The 16,278-nt window shown below is 40.9% G+C and overlaps 1 protein-coding gene and 1 long non-coding RNA gene across 2 annotated transcripts in view; one reads left to right on the forward strand and one right to left on the reverse strand.

Moving 5' to 3' along the window:
• Positions 1-9,758: 9,758 nt before the first annotated feature.
• Positions 9,759-15,276, reverse strand: LOC116087650. The gene is made up of 2 exons (XR_004117541.1): positions 15,215-15,276; positions 9,759-9,901 (listed from the first exon to the last, which is right to left on the reverse strand). It is a non-coding gene; the product is annotated as an uncharacterized LOC116087650 (long non-coding RNA).
• Positions 15,277-15,350: 74 nt separating this feature from the next.
• The window catches only part of Ftmt (ferritin mitochondrial), a 1,458-nt gene continuing 530 nt past the window's right edge, over positions 15,351-16,278 (forward strand). The window contains exon 1 of the mRNA XM_031366311.1: positions 15,351-16,278. This exon is cut by the window's right edge and continues 530 nt beyond it. Coding sequence (XP_031222171.1) covers positions 15,468-16,181 — 714 coding nt within the window. The 5' untranslated portion in view covers positions 15,351-15,467 and the 3' untranslated portion in view covers positions 16,182-16,278.

Genomic DNA, 16,278 nt, shown 5'->3' on the forward strand with positions numbered 1-16,278 from the left:
AGTTTAAAATCTACCTTAAAACATACTTAATCATAGTGCTGGTCTCTTTAGTTGTAGTCTACTCCAACTCCTTGACAGGGATTTTCTCTGCCATGGTCCCTCTGCCTAGCACCAACTCTCACCCTTGAGGGTGGTCCACATTACCTTTTAACAAACTCCTGCCTTCTACATTACATGATTGCACTGTGTGAGAAACACAATGTCAGAAAAATGATTAATACTAAATTTATGAACTCAGTGGTTTCAGTGGCACCGAGTTGATAGATAGTTCACTTCCCTTGATAGCCCTTCTCTAGAAAAGCTCCTTTATTCCTGTCTTAATTACCAAGATTGGTTTTGAAATCACACATCACAGAGTAAATCACAAATCACAGAGTATTTATATGTATACTTGTATAAAGTAGAGTGACTACAAAGAGTAAAGAGGTTTTGGAACCTCAAGATTTTGCAGAAGCCAGAAAAATAGGGAAACTCGGAGAAATCCAAAGATGTTTGTGAGAAGTGTGATAACCAATGAACCAGAGTCTTTGGGAGAGGCAGCTGTTGTAGGCTATTTTGGCATCAGGACCTCTGAAACTCGTGACATCACATAGATGGGCCTCACAGACTGGTTGCCAAGGCAACAGCCACCATATTCCCAGAATCCATTGGGCTCACGTCCCACCTTTACCTGTGACCATGTCACCACCCCTATATATACAGGAAACACCTCTCTCTCTCTCCCTCTCCCTCTCTCTCCCTCTCTCTCTCTCTCTCTCTCTCTCTCTCTCTCTCTCTCTCTCTCTTTCCCTCTCTCTCTCTCTCTCTCTCTTCTTTCTTCCCCCTTCTATTTCTACCACCACCTCCTCTCTCTCTCCCAATAAAACCTATTACACATGGACCTGTTTGGCCCTAGTGTGTTATGTCCAGATGTGAGCTGCTATTCTAACATATCAGGCTACAAGGTCAGAGTTGAGTGCAGCTACAGAAGAGAAAGGGCAAGACATGGTCTAGACAAATGAATGATGGAAAGATGGATAATAGGTCCATATAGGTGAACAGAGAACGACCAGATGGTAATCCAAGTAGCCTATTTTAACAGGAAAGACTGAGCTAGACAATATTCCTTAGACAGGTTAGAGTTATTTGCCCTAGGTTCACTTAGATACACTCACCCTCAGTGTTACGCATCCACTCTTTATTGGGTCCACATAAAAGAGTTATAGGTTTTGCTTAGTCTTGAATGCCACTGGCAAGGTCTCAGTTCTGATTTTTCTGATACATGCTTAAAACCCTCATGTGCCCCTGCAGTCCCAACTGACTTTGATAATTTATAAGGCGTCACCTTTGTGACCTCAGAAATAATTTATCAGTCTGTATAGTGTGAGTGATAACCAAACAGAGTCACTCAGTCTCTACTCAGATGCAGAATCATGCTCCATATTTAAAATGGAATCAAAAGCTGCTTATAAAACTGAGCTTCTCTGAACTAGTCACATTCTGAAGACATGCACAGTATAGAGTTACTTAGATAAGAACACACCCAGATCTCAACACTGTGGTCCACAATGGTCTATTCTGAATTCTTTCAACAGAGATCAGACGACCAGAGAGCAGTGGAAAGGCCAGGATGAGGTCCCAGTAATAAGCCTTCTGGAGCCAGTGGTTTCCTGAGTTTGCTTCCTACCCTCAAGAAAAGAAAAGAGATACATGGACAGAATGAGCAGATAACATGAAGGTTTATTAAGGAAAAGTGAATCAGAACCCTCAAGCCCAGGAGTGATTCAAAGACAAGAATGCCACCATGGTGTCTTACTCAGTGCCCTTTTATGATTCTGATGGTGAAAACTGGATAGACCCTGGTGGAAGCTTTACTGGTCATCCTGTTAGTGCCTCACAATCTGAACTAGTAAGAGATCTTATCTATCCTCCGCTTGTCTTCTGTTTACAAATGGAGAAGTGATAGTGTATAACTTTTACAGTCAGAGAAGTGGTCACCATTTCTATCCCAACTCATTTTACTTGATTGCTGGGTATCAGTGAATCGCTTCCCTTCCCTGGCCTCAGGCTATGTGTAGTTTATAACCTATCATAGGTCCATATCCCTTCTGCCTATGGAGACACTACTCTTATCTCAAAGTATTTCTACTTCCTCTTTCCTTTGTAGATCCCTACCGCATCCACATAATAGTCTAAGACACAAGGAACATTAAATTGTGTTAATTTGCTCCAGTTAATTGAGTAGTTGACTATTCTAAGTACAGAGCTTATGTGTGTGTGTGTGTGTGTGTGTGTGTGTGTGTGTGTTGGGCATATGCACATTTATGTTATAGGCATGTACATTTGTGAATATGACTGTACATGTGCACACCTGCATGTATAGGTCACAGATTGTGTGGTATATCTCCCTTTATTGTTCTCCATTTTATATTTTGATATAAGTGTTTCACTGAATCTGGAGCTCACCAATTTGGCATAACTAGATATCCTTTGAGCTCCAAGGACCTATCTGTTAATGCTACTGTATTAGTCAAGGTTCTCTAGAGTCACAGAACGTATGGTAGTCTCTATGTAGTAAAGGAATTTATTAATGACTTACAGGCTATAGTCCAACTCCCAACAAAGGTCAGCAGCAGCTGTGAATGGAAGTCCAAGGATCTAGCAGTTGCTCAGTCCCACAAGGTAAGCAGGCAAGGCAGAGAGAGCCTTGCTTCTTCCAATGTCCTTATATAGGTCTCCAGCAAAAGATGTGGCCCAGATTAAAGGTGTGTGCCACTACACCTTTAATCCCAGATGACCTTGAACTCATAGATCCTCCTATCTTAATCTTCTGGGATTCATAGCCACTATGCCTCAAGATCTCCATGCCAAGATTCAGGTCGGAAACTTGTATCTCTCAGCCTCCAGATTAGGGCCACAGGTGAGCCTTCTAATTCTGAATTGTAGTTCATTTCAGATATAGTCAAGTTGACAACCAGGAATAGCCACTACAGCTACCTTCCTCTCTTCTAGGATTGAAGATGTATACCACTATACTTGGGCTGTTTATGTGAGTTCTCGGCATCTGAACTCGGGTCCTGAGTACACCTGCAGTAAAGGGTGTACTGCACACCCTTTACACTGGGTCATCCCACCCAGTTCTGTAGAACTGACTTTGTAGATAGCATCATTTATTAAAAAAAATATAGCTCACAACTCCAAAGGGATAAGAGTTTATTCTAGAATTAATTTGAATGATCCTGGACTAAGAACAAGGATTCAGATTAGTTTAAATACAATATTACAATTTGGTAGCATAAAAATTTTGCAGTAACTATTCAAAAGGCATAAACCAAGAGATATTTCAAGTATGTTGGGGAACATCAAGAGAGTAGGTAACAACAAAGTAGAGAAATATCTGTTATAGGTCCCAAATTATATTCTGGATTGGTGAAGTCTAGTGGTCTGTTATCACATTTGAAGCTATACCTCATAGTCCCAAGGCGAGATGTGTGTATTAGAACATGTACATATGTGGGCAATGAATGGCTGGCTGTTAACGTGCTTAATTAGTCCAAGAAAACTTGACCCAAGATCTGCAATATCAACAGTCTACAACATTAAAAGCTTTCATTGGTCAATTAGCTTTGCAGAATCCTTAGCATGGGAACATCTATTTATTTTACTTTAGCTTCAGGTCATAACATCAACAAAATAAATTGACTGAGTTGCTTTATTTTTTTCTATAACAATAGGTTTCACCTGGTCATCTCAGGGATCCAAAAGAGTAACTTTATCATCCAGGCATAACATGGCCCCATTGCCCTTATGGAGCAGAGATGAACTTAGCAAATAGGGATGGCAATGGAATAAGAACAATATAGCTAAGATCAATGGTAATGGCAATGAGGTTATTAGTACTCCCTACTAGAGGGAAAGGGGAAGGCCATAGAACCTTCACTTGGGATCCCAGCCATTCCTCTCTTCTGTCCCCTAGGCTATTGTGACTTTGAGAGGTGCTTGAGTAATACACAAGGTAGAAGTGATACTAGAGGGGAACTCCATGATGCAGTCTTCAGGAAGTTCTTCCAATAATGAAGTGAGCTTTGTTAATGATACAACTGTCACTGATCTCCTCCACTCCTCTAAGGAATTCCTCCACCAAGTTCCTCTAAGTAAGTGCATTTGATCACCAAGTTGGGCTTCAGTATTTCACCAGTGTGCTATATGGGGTAAATAGATATTTGTCCACATATTCCTAGGAACAGTTATGCACAAACCCATTATTGGTTTTCTGTATTCAAGTGTACGGGTTGTTGATGAGGAAAATATATCATATAGTAAGTGCACTAAAAGAATAGTGACTTGAGGCAACTATACTACAAACAAAACATGTAACCCTGCCACAGCTATCTCCATTTGTAAAACAAGAGACATGAAATAGGCAAGCTCAAGGGTCCTTTGTAGTTCTAGAATTCTCATCAATTACGAAAGCACTGCCATATCATTTAACATTTAAAATACTCCTCTTACATTTTTCTAGTTCCATTCAGATTCTACAAAAGAGTAGATAATTTTGGATACATTCTCTCCAGTTTCTAAAGGGTAAATATCAGCACATTAATTCTACTGAGCTGTCTTTCATAACTCCGAGAGGATGGTCCTAGGCAGTATAATATGGTACTTAGCATATACAGCATCTGGGCATTATCACTTTCCTTCTTTATGGCCACTGGGGGGAAAATGGTGCTTATGTTTAAATGAATCACTATATCTTATTTCAAAGTGTTATAGTTTTGTACAAATAATAGTATCAAACACTAAGTCATTGTCAAAATATTTTAAGGATGTAAAATCTATTTTGGTCCCTGAAACAAATTAAAAAGACTTTCATATTTACTTATGAGCCATTATTGAAAGAGCTAAGAAACAGCTAGAAAAAAATTCCAGAAAATATGCCTATATTTAAAAAGTGTTCTGTCTGTTTAGTTCTAATCCACAAGGTGATTGACTTTTTGTTGTCACATGGTCAATGATAACAAAATCACGCATTCTGTGAAAGCATCCACCACATTCTTGGCACTGAGATATCTATCCCTAGCTGGTGTTAAGGTAGGCAGGCAGACAGATGTTTACGAATGTCCTTATAGCATAAAATCTGATGATACCACATATTACAACAAGCAAGAACATGTATGTGATTGGCTAGAATATCTCCGCATCCCTGCACAAGCTGGGAGATACCATCAGCTCTTCTTTCCTCAACCTTGCTGTCCTAGAGAAGACTCCTCAGTGACTCAGAGAAAACTAACAAGTCATCCCTCGTCTGTGATTCTGGTAACCCACCCAAAAGTGCCAACCCAGGCGCTCAGTTTAGGACCATGTGTGAGCACAATCCAAGCTCCTAGCTGACTACTTGCCTAAGCTCTATAAAACCCCCTTTCTTTGGCTCAGATATGAGACTCCACTGATCTTCTCCTGTGAGAGGTGCCACTGAATAAACCTGCCCTAATCTACTTTTAATCTGGTCTAATCTGGCCTATATCTACATCTCTGAGCAAGAGAAAAGGTCTACCAATATGCACTATAGAGAGAGAGGACTTCAACTATTCTACGAAATCCGTTCTTCTCTGAGGTATGATTTGTGTGTTGTCCATAATGGGCCCTTGTGGGTCTGTGGTTCACCTCGATGCTGGGGTGTGTGAATGCATCTCTGGCAGACAAAATAGGTGGGTGTTAGGCTACATTCCACCCTCTCTGACTCCGCAGAAGCAGGAGCAGCAGCGACTCCACAGAAGAGCAGCGGCGCCAATTCCACAGAAGCAAGAAGAGCTGCAGCACCTAGAAGCAAGAAGCACCATTCCACGGAGGCAAGAGGAACTGTGGCGCCTGGGAGGCGGTAGGAGGCGGTAACATCTAGAAAAGCCGTAACACCTAGGAACCTAGGAGAGCTGTAACACTTAGGAACCTGAAAGAGCTGTAACACAAAAGAAAATTCCTGAGTAAACCGTCGAGAGAAGAAGTCTCGGTGTTCTGTCCTTATTGCTGCCGTCCGGCAAGTAAGGCGCCGTACACAATGTCATAGCTCAGGTGGTGAGTGTCCGAGTCCAGAGTGAAAAGGAGCCTTCTCTGGTAGACTTAGCAGCATGACTCTGTATTTCAAAGGTTTTCCCCCACAGAGATTCTTGATGAGAGAGACCATCTTTGCTTGTCCAAGCCATTTATTCATTGTTCACCATGGAAAACGTGTGCATACAATTTACTCTGGTGGACCAGAGATTAAATACTTTTTGCAGGATGGAATGTCCAGAAAGCGAATTCTGTTGACTAACCCTCAGGTTGGCCCATCTAGATGCCTCATTATCATGGAGAACACTATGTTCTGCTCTGTGTGTCTAGGGATCACAATCCTCATGTGGGGTGTTGTGGTCATGGACAGGACCCAGGCTGAGAGTGGGTGAAACACCTATCATTTTCAGACATGAAAATTTACCAGGATTTCTAAATCCTCTCAACCTTCCCAGATTTTGTCTGGTGACATGGTTCTATTGCTCTACAGACCCAAAGCCCTGTTGTAAAACAAGACTTTTCCTGGGGAGATGCAACACGCAACACACATGTCTATTCACCCTAGGTAGTGAGCCCCATGACGGATCAAAATACAGATACCACCAAATTCCAACTTGGTGAACCAATGTGTTTTATTGACATTATTCAGAGGAGTATGGGTGAAGGGTTAATTACAGGAACAGAAATACCTCAAAGACAGCTGCACCACAGCATCACTAAAACCCACCCTAGCATGAGTGACAGCCCACAAAAAGTCGGGGTCATTGGAGGGGAGAGGACTGAGTTACAAGGTAACTCTGGTCAACTTTAGGAACATCCTGAAGATATTTTGGGTTTAATAAGCTGTCCCCAACAACCCCACCACCACCACTCCCTGCCCCCCCAACCAAATGTTTCAACCTTGGTGGACACTGCTACATAACATTCAACAAGTCCACAGAAATTTTTGTATTTATGCTTCTTTTTTACTCCAGATGAACGTTTCTAGTGCTGTCTTTATTTCTGCATATAATTCTCACATGCCAAGCTTTTAAGGCCAGAGCCAAACCCTACTGTCTCTACAAGGCAGCCTCCCATCCTTCTCCTGAATCTATTCTTAAGTATTAAGGCAGTACTGCAGTGGGTTCACATCTTGAATGCAAAGCCAGAGTAAGACCAGTCAAGACAGAAGGATGAAAAATGACATGTGACTTCCGTCAGCAAAGCAGTACACTGGAGCCATTTCCAAAGCATTTGTTCTGTGAACAAAGGAAAGCAGGGACTTTACCTTGGAAGTTGATACACATTCCTTTTGGGGTCACCCATTCCATGGTCAGCTAGGGAGTACATTCCTGACCATACCCAGTGGAAGGTCACAATGCAATATCAACTACAATCACAGACACTGTAGCCCTTGGATTTCTATTAGCCTCGACCTAAGTGTACCGTAGCAAATGATCCAAGAAAAGATCTAAAATGGAGATAAGAAGAAAGGAACAGAAAGAATATCTCTCTAGAGCAGTGGTTCTTAAACCCTGCTATCCTTTAGTATATATAGTTTCTCATGTTGTGGTGACCCAAAACCATAAAATTCTTTCATTGCTTCTTCATAACTCTAATTTTAATTATGTATAAAATATATAAATAATATGTTATGAATCACAATGTAAAGATCTGATATGGAGTATATCTGATATGTAACCTCTCTGAAAGGGTCATTGGATACCCTACACATACAAGGGGTCACAACTCACAGGTGAAGAACCACTGTTCTACTGTTTTCAGCATTTCCTGAGGTTTGATCTATCCAGTGTCTCTGATTCTCTGAATAACTCCTCCCTCAACGATTTTTTCCTACCGAAAATAGCTCAAATGCACTGAATTAACACTTCTGGGAACAGTGGCACACATTTGTACGATACCATTTTATTCAGCCTTTTCAGATTTCTTCTAATTTGTTTGTGTCACCTCTTTTCTATTAGTTCCTACCATAATGGCAATATAACAACAGGAAGAAGGTTAGTGTCAGTATTCCTCAGAAGGTCTCCATGCAAACCTTGTACTGTTCAAGTAAGGGTACCTCCCTCCTCTTAAGGGCTGTATCTAAGAAGAGAGGCTATAATTCAAGCACAGAGTAGGGCTGCACAGAGTAGGGCTTCCAATATCTCTCTGGTGTCTGCTTTGTCACTTCCTGTTTTGCATTGGTGTGAAAGTCCAGACTTATGACTTTAGTTCAGGACTCCTTCTAAGGCAGGTCTGTGAAATCAACTGAAGTTACCCTACAGAAGACCCAATACCAAAGGACAATTGGTGGCCACTTTAGAAGGCAGGGAGAATGACTATTGAAGGCACTAAGGGTAATAAGATATCTGCTGTTATTCCTTGGGTCTTTCTTAACTTATTGTGATTTTATTCGTTAGTTGATGAGATTGCAAGTGCAAAGGGGTTAAAATCTTAAATTATAAACAACAGTTTTACCTGTTGATTTCTGGATTATTCAATTCAAACAAACTGAAATTACATATAATTCATACTATGCAACTTACACGTGACAAATATTTCAGTATTAATGGAACAGTGAAAACACTACATGCAAAAATGCTAAAATATTTCATTTCACTTTTCAGTAAATACATATGCTACCAGTGCTCTGCCAGGGACTTATTTCTGGGTGAGTAAGTGCTAAGGGAAAATGAACTGTGTCACTGTCACAGAGCAGGAGTGATTGTCCTCACTCTGTCAACATTTAGTTTACGTACTTACTGTCTACAAATCCACAAAAAGTCATAATTCAACTGAGGAGGTCAGCTCAGGGACTTTAGGAAGTTTCACCAAAGCCCTCCCCTCCTGGAAGGGAAAGGTCATAAAGAACACAGGCACCCCTCCCCTCTGGAAGGGAGGGGCTGATTTCATTCCTAAGCCACAGAGAGGAGGGACCGATCACCTAGCTCATAGACACATTCTGTGACCAACCTTTGGCCATCCAATGTATTCCCTATAGACCAATCAGTTTGAAAATCACATTATTCTTCAAATTGCATTGTGTCTAATGGTTGCTGCCTGGAGAACTGTATAAAGGGCTGCATGTGGGCCCATGGGTGTTCTCTCTCTCCATGTGCAGGGCGACCACAACATGATGGAACAATAAATTCCTCTTGCTTTTTGCATCAATTCCCAGCTCTGTGTCATTCCCTCAGGGAGTCCCTAGTAAGCTAAGGCTCACCAGAGTCTTATGCAACCATTGTCTAAGGGCACCCATTGTCCTAGACACTGTTATCTTGTCCTAATTAGCTCTCCATTACTGTAATAAAACACTGGTCAAATCAATTTGGGTAAGGAAAGGGTTTACTTGACTTATATTTGCATGTCACAGTATATCATTGAGAAGAGTCAGGTCAAAAACTCAAGCAGGGACCTAATGGCAAAATCAGAAAGAAGCAGAGATCATAGAGGAATGCTGATTATTGCTGCACTCCCATTGTTCCTCCTCAGCCAGCTTTCTTGTAGACCTAGGCCAACCTCCTAGAGAAGGAGGCCCCTCCTACGGAATCGAGGCCCCTCCTAAAGAAGGCTTAGCCCCCCACACACATCAATCACCAGTCAAGCACCCCCACAGATACGTTCACGGGCTGTTCTAATGAAGGCAATTCTCGAATTGAGACTTCCTCTTCCCAGGTGTGTCCAGTAGACAATCAAGGCTAACCATCACACATTATAAAAAAGATTCACAAAGCTTCTTGCTCATGGACTTGGATTTCGTTCTTGGTTTATTTACTATTTCTAATAGCCAACATGAAGGAGCACTGAAAGCAGTTCACATTCTTCTACTTCCGTCTGTCAGGCACCAGCCTATAGTCATGGCTTTGCTTCAAAGATATGCTGACTATCCTGCTCCCTGTCACGATAAATCCAAAGATGTTAACTTTTTAAACATCTCAGAGAGCATTGTGTTATAGTGTTATTTAGGGTTTATCTGAGAGTCCTGGAGATAATCAGTAGAATGTATGAGCTATTTTAGGAATCTGGTGGTTTCATAAATGCCATAATTAATTCAAAGTCGATGAAGAGGTTCTTACTTTGCATCCCAAAATCAAGTATGCAAACACTTCCTCTAGCTTGCTCCAGCAACGATACATTGTGCTTGATTCTAGCTCAAATTTCCAGTCATCACACACACACACACACACACACACACACACACACACACACACAGAAAGAGAGAGAGAGAGAGAGAGAGAGAGAGAGAGAGAGAGAGGGAGAGAGACAGAGAGAGAGAGAGAGGTGGTAGAGAGAAGGAAAGAAACTCTTCTCATGTATTGAGTGGATTCCAGCAGAAATCAAACAAACCTTTCATATCTGTGTCCAACCACCCTCTAAGAGATTGTTTTTAATGGTTAAACTGAGACTAACAATATATATACTATAAACACTCCCCCCACAAACAAAGCATTCTATTAATTTCTATTTAAAACTCCCAAACACATCAATCAAAACAAAGGCATACTGTATAGTGAATGAAAGTTCCTGGAAAGAAGCCCAACTTCAAACCACAACCTTCTGCAAGGCTGATTAAAACTAATTAGAACTTCTGGGCTGGAGAGATGGCTCAGCGGTTAAGAGCACTGGCTGCTCTTCCAGAGGTCCTGAGTTCAATTCCCAGCAACCACATGGTGGCTCACAACCATCTGTAATGGGATCCAATGCCTTCTTCTAGTGTGTGTCTGAAGACAGCAACAGTGTACGCATGTACATAAAATAAATAAAAGAATCTTTAAAAAAGAAACTAATTAGAACTACAAACATTGTAGAGAATTTGGAGCGGTGCAGGTCCAGAGCCTAATTACAACTCATCTTGTGCTCATTGTGGCCCTCTAATAGCCATTATTTGCCCAACCCTGTGTCAACCTAACATCCTGAGAATAACAGACAAAACTTCTGAGACTTTATTACCTTAACAAAACCATCAGTTTTAACAATCAAAAGGCCGAGTCATCAGATAGCGTCTGAGGTTGGTAGCTGGGTTTTGCTTGTGACTTCACTGTGCCACTCACTTAATGTTCCCACCAAAGTATTTGAAAGTACCTTGAATGATGCCTGACATTGATCTGTTAGTGTGAAAACTTCCCAAAACTGTGCCTACATTAGACTGTGGGATTTAGGGTAACATAATTTCCTGTGTTCCTGGGCCATGGTCACTCAGATTTGACTCCAGAAGAGACTACCTCTCATCTCAGGATGAGGTGCATGATTTGGGGTCCACAGTAGTTATCAATAGATTGATCTCCATGCTCGATTTGTCACAGAAGCCTTTTAATACGTAATTTCAGAAAACTGGCATATCTAATGAGCCTGCCCATGCAACCAATTCTATTGTATAATATATTCTATTATCTTATGTAAAATATTCTATTCTATTGCACAAATGTGCTGATTAAAAGAAATGCAAAGAACAAGAAGCTATTGTTATTGAAGATGCAAGCACAAAGGGGTCACATCAAGTTGCTCCTTTCTCTTCCTCATTAATTCTGACTCCACTCTTCTCTTCAAATGTAGAGAGCTGTGTCCAAGCTAAGTCATTTCTCAAAGCCTTTACTATTTAAAATAAGATGCTTTAAAGAAATGAATGTAATATTTGATCTTATGCACTGTACAAATCAAAGCAGGAGTAATCAAAACAACTTACTTTCATACAAGTCTTTAATTTTTCCCATTGGCCAACAATATCTACACAGATGATACCTTATTGGCAATATATGTATAGAGGAGGAAAAAGTAAATATTGTGTTCTTTTAGAATCTGTCCCAACCAAATTACAGAGAACTTCTCTGCAACTTCACAGAATTTACATTACAATATGGACAGTCCCCAAAATAGTTTATAAAAATATATTCAGCTAATTTGACAAAATATGTGAGTTTCTATTTCAGTTCATTTAAGCAACTGAAACAATTATTTTATGTATTCTTAATGTGCATCAAACACTGTGATGTGGCTGGGACAGTTAAAAAGAATAAATCATACTCTTGCTCCTATGAAAATGTGACACACAGCTACACACACTCTTGTGTATCAGAATTATAAATGAACTGTCTTGACATCAACAAAGTAGTGCTCAATTCTGAATGCTGTTTTATAAAATCTTGTGAAAAAATACTCATGCTTATACTTGAAGGTATTTCAAAAGACGAGAAAGACTTCATTACATAGAAAAGAATGTCAAGAAGGAATTCAAAATGAAAGAAGAGGAATGTGAAGATGCAAAAGAGGCCCCAGAGTAGTGCAGAAGTTTAAAAGGTACTCCAAGGAAAGAGGAAGTCATTAAATCTAAAAAGAAATGCTTGGAGAATAGCAGTGTGGGGTGGTCTCTATATGAATCTTATTAAAAACAACTTTGATTTTACTATAAATACTAGAAATCACAATATCTACAAAATAAACATAACTGCCATGCAGATCTTTACATCATCAAGGTCTGCCTAATTAAATGGTAAACTTTGTTATGAAAAAAAAACATTTGACCAGTTAGTGTGCTGTATCTAAATGCATGCTAGTTGGAGCATCACCTCACATCATGTCTCTCTCTTTCTCTCCTTCTCTCTTTCTCTTTCGTTTTTCAAGACAGGGTTTCTCTGTATATCCATGGTTGTCCTGGAACTCACTGTGTAGACCAAGCTGACCTTGAACTCAGAAATCCACCTGCCTCTGCCTCCCAACTGCTGGGATTAAAGGCGTGCGCCACCACTGGCCGACTTGCATCACCTCTTACTGCACTTGTTCTAGCTATATATTCTATTACATTGGGGGTAAACACTTCACTGAGTGGCATCAATTTTCCTGAGGCACTCACTAGAAACAAGTTGTTATTTAATATCACTCTAAACAGTCATTTTCATAATCTCCCATTAGGAAATGATGCTTCGCAACCAGTAAAAGTTTGGAGGAAGTAAAAGTAAAATGAGACTAGGAAAACTAAAAAGCCATGAAGGATTGTAGGTAAACACCACTGATGTTCTACCTGTTTCTGGATTTTCAGGACCCACTTGTATGTGTGGCACACATTAGGGTGCTCATTTGAGAGGAGTGAGCCGACTGTAAAACTACAAATTTGGGATTCTCACGGAATGAAGTAACTTCCCACAGTTCACAGATGAGAGCAATGTTATACAATACATGTATCTCTGGCAGTCTAAACAGGCCTCCCCCTTTTGCATTTAATCACAATAATATTTGCTTAGCAGATAACATAAAAAGATGGAGTTTGGAAAACTAAACAAGAATATTCAATAAGATCTGTTAGGGAACACTGGAGTGCTAACTCTATGGTAAGCATTATAGTAAGTGCTCTTTTTTAACTTTCTAACCCCCTAGAGGGCATTAGGAGTATCCTAAATTAGCAACTGGAGAAACTTACCTAAAAACATCATGTGATTTGCTTTGTGAAAAAAAGAAAAGGGATATAAAGAGGTAACGTGTGTAATACAAAGAAGACCTGAATAGAACTAGAACTAGGGCCAAAGACGGGAATTATAAGGTCAAGGCTCCCAAAGCAAAAAAGGAAGAGAAGAGAAGAGAAAAGAAAAGAAAAGAAAAGAAAAGAAAAGAAAAGAAAAGAAAAGAAAAGAAAAGAAAAGAAAAGACCTCATCAAAAACAGACCATTGGCAAAGTGGCAGAGGGAAGAATGCTGTCATTTAATTATCTTGAGGACACAAATTAAAATTACAACAAAATGCTAATTGATACCTATCACAATGCCTGTAATTTTTTAACTTTAAATGAATGATAATGCCAAGTGTTAGCAAGCCTCAGAGGGAACGTGGTCTCATTCAAGAGAGAATGTCATTGGATGAGAACTTTGAGGAAAGCTGTGCAGTTTGTAAACAATGAACTCTTGTTCATCATATTAGCTGACCACTTTAGTATATATTTAGTATTTATACAAGAGAAAAACATACAAACCCACAAAGACCTGTACAGGCATGTCAATCACAGCTTGGTTTTAATAGGCTAAACTGTATCCAACAGTTTGGGTTATTAAACTGGGCAAGACAACAAGCAAGACAAAGTGGGTTTTTATCTTTATAATGTTACACAGCAATAAAAAGAAACTATCATATTGGTAATAGCCCAGCATGAATAGACTTTAACATTCTGAGTGAAATAAACTCAGCTTAGTGCCTGGTGTTATCGACAGTGTATGGGGAGTCTAGGAAATGCAGAGTAACCTATAGAGTGAGGTAAATTGGATCCCTGGGCATCAGGGATGACACCGGGCAGGAAAGTCAGATTAGGAGTGCAAAAGGACACAGAAGTGGATGACAAATGTCATTATCTGGGTTTAGCTAGTTCTCTCACAGATGTCAAACTGACACTGTGATAAACATCTGAAATGCTATGTGTAGCAATTATTCATAGGTAAATCTGTGGTAAGATATTTATGCTTTCCTCTATGAAGTATCTTTTGCTATCACCTTAGTGAGAACCATCACCCACATTTTAGCAACAGTTATCTCTCGGTAGGGAAAGGATTGAAGGTTTGGTTTTGTTTCTAATAAGTTCATAGGCATTTTCTTAACACCCCAAAGCAATTTTAAACATTGACTTAAGATTAACAGATCTTCACTGAGGAGAGTGTTAACACATGCCTGTAATCTCAGCTCTCGGGAGCTGGGAGGCGGAAGGATGCAGAACTCACGGCCGGCCTTAGCTAAAGAAAATGACACACCGCTATATCTTCTTCAGACGGTAAGGTTCCTTTTTAAAAATGCATCTATCTCTACATCAACAAAAAATAGGAAAGTAAAACCAGCCGGTATATAAATTAAATACAGCCAGAATGCATATTTTTTCTACTTTTCTAAAATATGACTTCTAAACAAGGAAGGTAAGTTCTGTATGCAAAAAGACAGTGCGCTTTAAAACAGACTATGAAAGTGAAGAAGTTGTCCACTGGGCTGGCCATTAGGTTTCCTATTTAATGTTTGTTAAAATAGCCAGGAGTCATTTGTAATGCTGGCTTTCCATAGGAAAATTTATTATGCCTTCCTTTCAATGTCCCTAGGTTCTCAGACAGAAAAAAGATTAGTGAAGAGAGACAAGAGGCAGTTCTCTGAGTCGTCGAGCTTACTCTTAAAGGCAGCCATTTTAATTCAGGCAAACTAATCAGCTATACACTATCTAGACCAGAATCTTGTGTTGGTAATTCAGCACCTTTTGGTAAATGGCATCCATCTGAGTTCCCTGTCCCGAGGGCCTAGTGCCACACTCCTGCCTACCGCGACCAATGACAGTTACATAGCGTCAGTGACCAAGATCTCCTTAGAACTCTGCATTGTGGAAGGGAAGGGCCATGTGACGCAGAGGTCATCGCTAAGGCTGAGTTCTCATTTCGACCTGACGCTCAGCAGCAGACCTTGTGCTGAGCTTGCCTGGCCTCAGATTCCCCTACTTTCAAACAGGAATCATGCTGCCCTGCTTTTGGTTCTTCTCCAAGCACATCGGCCCTGCACTGATGTCCCTGCCCCGTGTGTTACACAGATTCACTGCCCCACAGTACTCGGCCTCCAGGTATCCTTTAGGTCCCCTACCAGCCTCCCCTCGACGCCTTCTGGCCACTGGGGCTTCCTCCCAGGACTCCACAAAGCCTGCCAGGGTGCGCCAGAACTTTCACCCGGACTCCGAGGCTGCTATCAACCGCCAAATCAACATGGAGCTATACGCATCCTACGTGTACCTGTCTATGGCCTACTACTTCTCCAGGGATGATGTGGCCTTGTACAACTTCTCCAAGTATTTCCTTCGCCAGTCCCTGGAGGAGAGGGAACACGCAGAGAAGCTCATGAGACTGCAGAACCAGCGAGGAGGCCGAATCTGCCTCCAGGACATCAAGAAACCAGACAAAGATGACTGGGAATGCGGACTGCACGCCATGGAATGTGCCCTTCTCCTGGAAAAGAGTGTAAACCAGTCGCTGCTGGACTTGCATACTCTGGCCTCCGAGAAAGGAGATCCGCATTTGTGTGACTTTCTGGAAACTCACTACCTGCATGAGCAAGTGAAGTCTATCAAAGAGTTAGGTGACCACGTGCACAACTTAGTCACTATGGGGGCTCCAGCTGCCGGCCTAGCGGAGTATCTTTTCGACAAGCACACGCTTGGAAGCGAGAGCAAGCACTAAGACAGAGGCTGCCTATCCGATTCCCCAGGGGGTCCCAAGACCTGGATGGAGTTAGCCAGCTCCTATTTCTTGCCCTTAAAACTTGACTCCTCCATCT

The sequence above is a fragment of the Mastomys coucha genome, unplaced genomic scaffold (genome assembly GCF_008632895.1).
Source record: "Mastomys coucha isolate ucsf_1 unplaced genomic scaffold, UCSF_Mcou_1 pScaffold13, whole genome shotgun sequence".
In the NCBI taxonomy this organism is placed as follows: domain Eukaryota; kingdom Metazoa; phylum Chordata; class Mammalia; order Rodentia; family Muridae; genus Mastomys; species Mastomys coucha.